At 41.0% G+C, this 10,000-nt stretch overlaps 2 protein-coding genes across 2 annotated transcripts in view; one reads left to right on the top strand and one right to left on the bottom strand.

Annotated features, from left to right (window-relative positions):
• The window catches only part of LOC113817378 (uncharacterized), a 31,946-nt gene extending 22,988 nt beyond the window's left edge, over nt 1-8,958 (top strand). Inside the window, exons 2-3 of the mRNA XM_027369419.2 lie at nt 3,837-4,091; nt 4,468-8,958. Of these exons, the coding sequence (XP_027225220.2) occupies nt 3,837-4,091; nt 4,468-4,689 (477 nt within the window). The 3' untranslated portion in view covers nt 4,690-8,958. The remainder of the gene's footprint in view (nt 1-3,836; nt 4,092-4,467) is intronic.
• A 499-nt stretch (nt 8,959-9,457) lies between these two features.
• Nucleotides 9,458-10,000, bottom strand: part of LOC113817387 (monocarboxylate transporter 9) — a 7,350-nt gene continuing 6,807 nt past the window's right edge. Inside the window, exon 7 of the mRNA XM_070145148.1 lies at nt 9,458-9,769. The gene's annotated coding sequence lies outside the window, so the exon portion shown is untranslated. The remainder of the gene's footprint in view (nt 9,770-10,000) is intronic.

The following is a 10,000-nucleotide window of genomic DNA, read 5'->3' as shown; positions in this document are numbered from 1 at the left end:
CTTCTTCTCTCTCCTACTCCGTCTCGCTCCCCCCCTCCCCCTCCTCCCCCAACCCCCCCTCCCTCCCTGTCTCCACGCCCGCCATTCTCCTTCAGAAGCGGCCTTTCATCCCGCCTTTAGACTTCGCGTGCTGTATCTCGCCATCTCGTTGTCGCTCCCCGGTGATCCTCACGCCCTCACTTCCTCTTCTTTTCCTCTTGCGTTCTCCTTAGAGCAAACGCACCGCCCTGGTCAGTTCATAACCACATGTATGTACACGCATATATATATATATATATATATATATATATATATATATATATATATATATATATATATATATATACATACACATATACATACATACATACATACATACATACATACATACATACATACATACATACATACATACATACATACATATATACAAACACACACACACACACACACACACACACACACACACACACACACACATATATATATATATATATATATATATATATATATATATATATATATATATATATATATATATATGCTAGATGTGCTAGTTTTAGCGTAGGCATTAAGAGGTAACGATTCTTCCCCTCCTCACGTCACACACCACGATCCCGGCGTAAGGCCTCTCCCCGTGACGCACGAGACCCGCCGAGTACCCAGAAACAAACCCGGTATCTAATCTTTCGTATCGCCGTCCCCGAGGAGGCTCTGGTATATGGCCGGGGATTAGTAAGTGCTCTTTAAGCCAATGGTTTTGTTGTTGTTCGTGTATGACATGATGGCGACAAGGGAAACCTGGCTCCGAACATGGCGGACGGCCTTGCTGTGCTGGAACATTTAGAAGGAGCGTGAGGGAAAAGGTCAGGAAAGTCTACGGTGTCGGCTATCCCTTTTGTGTGTGTGTGCGTCGGTGTTCGAGTGTGCTTCGTGCCCGTCCTGGATTTGGGTGTATTGTAGGTGTGTATCAGTATGTGAGTGTCCTGAGTTGTTTCGAAGACGAGGGGCAGGGGCATGAAAATGCAAGAGTGACCGGGCTTTTAGGCAAGATTAATGAGGGCGAGCTATTGCTGCTCACAGGGACGTTATGGGCGGCGTTAAACGTATTCTGTAGGAACGAGGCTCTGCGCCGTGTGCTCGCCTGTGGTGTTTGTCGTAGGACTTTCTCTCTGGAGGATTGGGGAACATGCCAGAAGATCGGTGATTAATGATAGGTAATCCCCGGAGCTCGGTGGATTATTCCCGGCCGTAAATCCCCTGCCAAGTAGGGTGGACGTGACCGGGTGTGTGCGGCGGGGGCTCCATTAACGTTATCGTGACGGCCCCACAATAGCCGCGCGTACCACTCGCCTCGCATTACGCGGCAGCAGTCCCGCTGGGATGTGATTCCCTCCTCCGCCGTGCGTCGCCGGGCCAGGAATTCACGCTCACTTATTACAAATCTTTGGAAACTTGGGACGCTTTAAGCATGGGTTTTAGCACGGAGAGTATCGTTGATTGATGAATAGCGCATGGGATAAGTTTATGAGAAACATGGAGATTGAGTATATGTAGTTTGGTGCCGAGCACTGGGCAGATAATGAGCAAATGAATCCACGTCAAGCACAGTGGGTCACAACTATTGATTTCCCACACAATACCCTGTGTGAATGTCGTGACCTGTCGAGGCGGGGAAAACTTCCAACCTTGTGTCGAGCTGTGTTATTCGAAGCATGTGTGTCCTCCGCACAGTGCTTCCAACTACGCTTATCCTCTGTTACTTCCCCCCTTCTCCGCCCAGAATGAATGGCGAGCGTCCCTTGTGCCTTCGAAGCCGATCCGCGAAAGCAAAAACGGCTCCGCCTCGCCGCACCAAATGCCGCCGCTGAGTAGGTGTTGGTGAAAGCGTGGCTAAGCTGCAGCGAGGAGGTGGCGCTGAGGGAGGAAGGGGGAGGAGGGAGAGGGGGAGAGAAGTGGGCGAGGAGGAGTCTGTAGTGACCGGCGGAGGGCAGATCCGGAGGATAAATGAGAAAAGCATTTCGCGGTGGCAGCCGGGAATCTGTTGGGGAATTCGCGTTGATTCGCCTGCGGGCCCGGGCAGTGGCTGCGTGCCCGGGCCCGCCGTGGGGACTTTCTCCAAGGGGCGCGCCGGGAGCCCTGCGACCGACGTGGGGCCTCCGCCGGCCCTTGCCCGCCGTGAAATGCCCGTGCCCGGCGCGCCTCGGGGACAACACCTGGCCGCGTCGGGTGGGCGGATCTTTCCCTTTTTCTTTCCTACTGGCCCCGTGTCGCGGATTTTTGAGTCTGTCGTGGCGTCACATCGCGTGCTTCTGCCTCTTAGCATGCTTTAGATGTGTGGAAATTTTCGCAAATATACAGCGTGTGTGTGTGAGAGAGAGAGCGGAAGAGAGAGAGAGAGAGAGAGAGAGAGAGAGAGAGAGAGAGAGAGAGAGAGAGAGAGAGAGAGAGAGAGAGAGAGAGAGAGAGAGAGAGAGAGAAGAGGGATAGAGAAAGAGAAGAGAGAGAGAGTTGGAGTTATCAAGAAAGAAAATGAAGGGATAAGTGCAAATGCAATAAACCTCGTAGTATACACGGCTTCATAACCTTATTCGGAACCATCGGTTTTATATATGTTTAAAGGACGTCTGGTCGACTTGATTGACGAATGAATGAACTCGCATTCTCTCGATACAATAACCTAAGCTGACCCACTGAGCAGCAGGACTCAAGAATGTTATCGGCCACTCACCCATCCCCTTCCACTTGTGCAGTACACGCCCATCACGCACACACACACACACACACGCGCGCGCGCGCGCGCGCGCCTCCACAGTGAATATGTGCATAGACAAACACGGACACACCTGCACATGCACGCACGGACACACGCGCACACGCACACGCGTACACACACGCGCACACACGCACGCACGCACACACACACACACACACACACACACACACACACACACACACACACACACACACACACACACACACACACACACACACACACACACACACACTGACCCGGCCGCACATGAACCACCACGTATGATAGGGAAAGGGTATATAGCATTAGGTTAGAAATTTCAACAAAAACTAGTTACATTAGAAGGCCGACCGTTTGGCCCTCACACCCTGGTCGCAACCACCTTTCTCGCGTCCCAGCTCGCTCCGCCGTGACCGCTCACTCGCGCTATTTTAAGAGATGAGCTTGGGAGATCCGTTGCATATCTTGTGTATTGGCAGGGTGATACTACAGGGGGGAGGCGGTGAGGGAGGGGAACGTTGCAGAAGCGCTGTGGAACTCTCAGACGGACCGGACACCTGGGGCACGGGCGAGGCAGCGGGACGTGCGATAACCATTTGCAACTCTGTGGCGGTTCCTCGAGTTGCGAAATTGAGAGGGGAGGGAGAAGGAGAGAGGGAAAGAGAGGCGAAGGAGGGAGGAAAAGAGAATGGGAAATATTGACGGAGGGAGGAAAAAAGAAAGGGAGAGAGAGAGAGAGAGAGAGAGAGAGAGAGAGAGAGAGAGAGAGAGAGAGAGAGAGAGAGAGAGAGAGAGAGAGAGAGAGAGAGAGAGGGAGAGAGGGAGGGAGGGAGAGAGAGAGAGAGAGAGAGGGCAGGTAGCCAGCCGGACAAACAGACCGATAGACAGTTTTAGCACATTTAAAGAAGTCCAAAACCCCTTCGGTGTTGTTTCAATCAAAACAATACCTCTTTACAGTACATCTGCTATCTTATTAAAACTGCCCAGCTGAAGAGGTCATACGGCAAAATATCCAGCATGATAACTCCTTCCTTTACACATAGGCCTACCTTTATGTCCCCCCGTTCGTCCTTAGCACTAAACCCCTCCTTCTTCCCCGCAGGTTCTGAGTGAGACGGAGAAGACCGAGGTGCACCGCCACGTCCTGGAAATGATGAAGTCCGTGGCCGTGACGGAAGCCAACTCGGGCGTCCTCAACCTGAAGACGACAAGACGCCAGTACAACAACTCCCACAACGCAGGCAATGACACCAACAATGCCCACGAGGCCCATCCCTTCCGCGAGTATATGGACAATCCAGCGCCAGATACGTCCGTGTCTGATAGCGAAGAGATCATGGCTTACGTCAACATGAAGGTACGGTCAGTGCGCTGAGGCTGAAAAGAGGAGAAGCCTGCACATTCGCTGATGCAAATACACAAACGCTAGCCCATACACACACAAACGGCACATAACATATACGTGTGTGTGTGTGTGTGTGTGTGTGTGTGTGTGTGTGTGTGTGTGAGTGTGTGCACGCGCGTGCGTGCGAGAGAAAGAGAGTGAGAGACGTGTGACGCGCACTTGCACGTAATTCTCATATTTTGTACGCTTTTTAAATTCAAAATATTTTAATTGCATATTAAAGGTCATTACCTGACCATATCAAACTTTGGGTCAGACACTTAAGGTTGCCTGTAATTGCTTGTGTTCGACCATAGCGACCGGTGTCTCATGGCTTGAAATCCCGCAGGTGCACCTGGACGATGACGACATACTCGGATGGTGGTCTGGCACCTCAGCATCAGGACTTTCTACGCTGCGACTTCTGGCACGCAAGATCCTCGCCGTGCCTGCCACCTGCGCCTATGCCCACGACCTCTGCGTAGATGCTCGCCAGGCCCGACAGAAGATGGGTCTTGCCGATGATACACACCTGAACGATGTTCTCCACATGAAGTACAACATGAGCTAGATATCTTTCTGGTATTTTTTTTTTTCCCAAAAAAGTAAAGTTTCATTTAAACAAATCTAGTAAGTCAGTTAGAATTCAGGATTCAATGTCTTAAAATTAGTGAGTGTAAAATTCAGAATGTGCAAAATGGTCATTAGGGTAGTTGCCACATAGATGGCAAATGAGTTATCCTCATGAAGTAAAATACCAACTGTGCAGTTTTAATACTGTGACATAAGATTTATTTTCATACAATCAGTCTTCTCAGAGAAAAAGCTGACCACTTGAGGTGCAGAACACTAATGGTATTTACAATGCTCAACTGCAATTTGATGTTATTTTCTTTGAGGTAGCTGTTTCGACAAGGTTGTGATTTGGTTGCTGCAGTTATGTAGAATGGGGTTATGTTGGTTATAACAGGAATACTTATTTATTCATGGAATCATTTGTACTGTATTGCAATGAATTGTAGTTGCAGAAGTATCCTTTTAACAGTTGTGAATTTTTATTAATACTGTGGTGCTCTTTTTAAAAGACATAAGTCATGATATCAGTTCAGCTCAACAGCAGAAAGGCATGAGTCAGCAAGAATGCCCTATACACAGCTCTAAGCTCAGTTAACTGGTACCATTTTCATTGATAAATGATATAGAGTATAGTGAAGAGCCATGAACAGTTTTAGAAGTTCACATTATTTGTTCATTCATTTCTGCAACTCTTAAGATTTTAACACTACTTTCTCCTCATCTCCATACATGTGCATTTGGATGAAACATTGTTGTTTGTGATTATTTCATTCTTTGTTCATTAATGTATTTATCAATATTGCCAACTTCTAATTTATAATCCATAAGTGCTTCATCTACCAAGTGAAACAGTATTGAGGGGTTAGATGGTGTAGTGTAGGGAAATTTGTAATGGAGATAAACTATGAAAGGAATTGCAAGTTTTGGGTGAAGCAGGTTGTTAATCAAAGTTGTGTTCGGACTTTTCTTCCCTTTTCAGGTTTATGTGAAAAATTCTGATGGGGTAATTAAATATATTTTTGGCAGTAATCAGGTTGGTAAAAATCTGCAAAGTGGATGATAACCAAATAGCGAAAGCATGCTCTGTTTTCAGATTTTAATAATTGAAGACAATTTCTTTGGTTTTGCGATGGATGAAATTGATCAGAACGATCTTCTCACTTTGAAACTGTAAAGACAAATTTGGGTATTATAACTTTGAGCTTTATTTTCTTTCTTTTTTTAAATGGCATTTTTGTAGTATTTACCCACTTTGTGAAACTGTTTCAAGCAATAGATGATACAAAAAAATGCCTGTTTGTAGTTTATAGATCTACAAGTCATTAGAACAATAATGAAATTAACCTCATTGCTGATGACAACATAGCTCAATATTTTATGCCATTGTGGGTGGCAGGGCATAACATTGGCTCATTAATTCTTATCAAAGATAAAATGTCAAAGAATTTATTTGCTTTACTTTTGCTCAATTGTTTAGTTACTCCTGCCTGTCATATGTGAGCAAGAAGGATGTGCCAAAGACTTCTGTGTGTGCTCAATATTGCGATAGTATGGATTTGTATTTCCCTGATGTTACATCTGCCCTTGTTAATATCGTCACTCGGGAAAGTAAGATTGTTGGTATATAGGATGTTTTAGTTTATGAATAAACTCACTTGTTGGTATACATAATCACAGATTCATTCATTTAAATTACATTACAGATTATTATTATTATTTTTTTTTTTTTTATTGTGATTCACTTGCTGGTATGGACTCATGGGACCTTACATTTATTTATGTAGGTTTCCGGGTTTTTCTCTTTATCATCATACCCAGGTTGTAGATGTTGTGTCTTTACCCATGTGCTTTTTGTTGCTGTTATAGTACTTCCATGCCATTTGGGTACTCACAAACTTGTATCATTAATTAACTGTGCTCTTCCCTCTTATATAAGCTGTAACATCCCGTAGAATAGAATATTTTACATATGAATGTTTAATAGATTTTGAAAGAATGTGCCAAACCCAGTGAAACACATGCTCTGTGTTTTCAATAGAACTTTCATATGTGTTTAAGTATATGTTTTGTATCTTTAGTTGTATAAATCACTTTGATGTGTGCAGTATCTCAGAGGTTGTATATAAGACCACTTTGAACACTTAACTGTCATACCATATATTGCTGAGTAATTGCAAGTCTGTAAGAACTGTAAAGTAAAAGCTGTTTTGACCCTAATCGCATCATCTGTTCAACTGCTATGCCTTATTCAAATAAAAGTAATCTTAAATGGAATATTAGATAATAACTTTTAATCATTACTTTATGGTTTATGACTGAAGGGGTATTAGTAAAGAAAGATGTAATATTGATTTTGGCATTGAAAAAATAAATAAATAAATTTGCAAAAAAAATATATATATATGTATGTATAGGCAGTACCAGCCATAACAGTAGATGTCTGGGTGTTCCTGGCTAAGTGTAGCAGGTTTCTTATAAATGTTGTCAGTGAATTATTCTCCATTTTGATAAGCTTTTGAGACTTTTTACTCTACAGCTAAATATTTAAGAACTGTAATTTTCAGAGATATATGGTATTGGAAACACTGATATTATCAGTATAATTTTGTGATGGAAATTCTGTGGCGTTGGTTTTATAAGTATGGAAAACTCTTGGCAATCAGTTAGGCCTTAATAAAGTTTGAAAGGTTGTGTTCAATAGCATCAGTGATTAAAGTGATGAGATTTGACGCATGGAAAGTAATCATGACGAATCTTTCAATAACAGCTCAAAGAAAGATGGTAAAAAATGCTCTGTCTCTTCACTGCTACAGAATTAAAAGTTGGCCTTCAAAAGACAAAAGAGTTGGTCTCTTGAGTTGGTTGTGTTAAAATTGTGTTCAGAAAGACTTTTTTGTATCTTTAAAAACTTATTATCTCACATTTGTGTAATATTTAATTAGTGTAAAGTAAACATTGCCAAACAGGAATAAAGTGTAAGAATCTTTTATGAACACAATTCTTGTACCATATTATAGCATCTTTTTGCATAGTTTGGACTAAGCAATTTAATATCTTAACAGGTGTAAATGCTCATTTCAGTGTCTAACAGTCTACAGCACTGAGTGAGATTTTCTCTTATTCAAAATTTCACTTAAGCATAAATTCAATGTTTGTAAAACTTGCTAAAGTCCCTATTCTGCTTAGATGTAATTACTGGTACTAGTCGGCCTAGCATTCCTTGCTATTGCTATGATGGTCGACTCTAAGATTTCATTTTCTCAAGAATTCCCTAAGTTATGTTTATCATTCATACCATTCCATTTGCTGCAGTCTTGCAGCATATTATGCATAATCTGTATATATACTGTATGTCTCGTTATGATAATATTTTGTTAATACTCTGCTGTGTCAACCTTTTAAAGAAGTGTGAGGGGAAGGGGATGTCAGGTTTGAGAAAATTGGTTCTTAGGTGTATATTTATGATTATAAATCTTTAGCTTTATGGAGCTGATGAACCACATCAATTCATCTACCATATGACTTAATAGTGACAAGGGTTTTTATCTTGCTCAAGTTATGCCAATACTGGATCCTAAACATTAGTGGCTTCAACTAATGTGCAACAGTACAACAAGTGGGTATCTTGTGTGTGATGTTGTGTGGTGTTGAACTTTTAGTCTTTAATTTTGTGATCTAAAATTTTATTTACTGAAGCTCCAGATCCCAGGCAAAAGGGATTGTCAAACTTGATTTGCTCATTCATTGGTAATTTATATTGTATGATTTAAGCTTGTCAAATTTCTTTAAATGTTCTGTAGGGACTTTTTTGTGTTCTCTAGACATTGTCAGTTTAAAACTTTCTCCTCTCCCAGCTACATCCAGTACCTAGGCTCTACCTTCTCTGAATGTGGTTCATTCATCACCCGTTCGGTCTGGTGATCATCTTATCTAAAATTCTTTGTTTATACTTGAACTCTCCCATTTTCTATTTTTTTCACTAAGAATGTCATGATTCTAATTCTTTTTTTTTTCTCCTTGGAAGTAATTTTACTTATTCACTTTTATTTTCTTGAATTATCAGTAATTGTAAAAGGAGTATTCCCAGCATTCCATTATATTTTTGCTTCTAACTTGTTCTAGTTGGCTGCTCCCGTTTGCATATAGTGTGGTTGCGGATGGGTAAAACACTAACTTATCTAACGTTTTGTGCCATAACTTTGTAAAAGACATTATTATTTTTTATACTAAACTTTTCAACAAATAAACTTTTGCATTTTTCTCATTTCTTTGTTTCACTAGTATACCTAAAAAATATACAGATTAATTATATTATACATGGTGAAAGCAATATTCTTGCATCAATAAAATATGACTAGTACTTTTCAGTGAAATATATTATCTGGCTATTACTGATCTGGAAGAATGGAACATCCTCAGTACAGCATAAAAAAACAATAGTAATTGGAAAATTACAATATAAAGGTAAAACTGAGTATTTTATCTGAAAAAATTAGAGATGGAGTAATTCTGAAAATCAGAGGTGCATTGCGTACACTATTTGTTTCTCAGAGTTCAAATGTTAGTGTCCTTCCTATTACACTTTCCATGTGAAATGGTATGCTATATTATTTTAACATCAATATGGTAAATTTTCTATCCCAATAAAGTAGAATAAAAACAGAAATGTAGTTTAAAAAAAGAAATAACTTAGGTATTTCATTAACTTATAATTCAGTTTTATTTTAATATATATAAAATGAATATAATATTATGAAACACAATTTATTCAGTTACATCAGACTCACTTTCAGCTCCAAATAATTTTGTGAAACAATGCCCATTTGGCATATTTTAAATTAATTTGATAGTGGTATTGAGCATGTGTATTCATATAATTTCATATTACTCTTCAAACAAAGCTACTGGTATTTTATACACAAATACAGTACCACATTTAAGTAATATAATCTTAAATCCAGCATGTGACACTCAGAGAAGCTATCCCTTATCTTCCCTTGTATAAGTGTGTCTATATATGAATATGCAGTAGTGTAGGTGAAGTGGTCCACAAGGGTGGGGGCCCTTAAGGATGCCTGACCCCAAAAAGAAAACAAAAATCTAGTAAGTAAACAAGTTAAATCATACATTTATTTTTGAATGACTAGATGAGTAATTTTGCTGATAAGAATGTCCAATAGATGATCTTTAAATCTAAATCATTTATTTTCTTGTTAATGCAGGCTATAATAGTATTAAACAGCTAACGACATACGTTATTTTCAATAAATTCTCCTCAACTTCAAATGCTAATGGTATAGGTAAAG

The sequence above is a fragment of the Penaeus vannamei genome, chromosome 33 (assembly GCF_042767895.1).
Source record: "Penaeus vannamei isolate JL-2024 chromosome 33, ASM4276789v1, whole genome shotgun sequence".
Taxonomy (NCBI): domain Eukaryota; kingdom Metazoa; phylum Arthropoda; class Malacostraca; order Decapoda; family Penaeidae; genus Penaeus; species Penaeus vannamei.
This window is presented reverse-complemented; position numbering and strand designations above follow the sequence as displayed.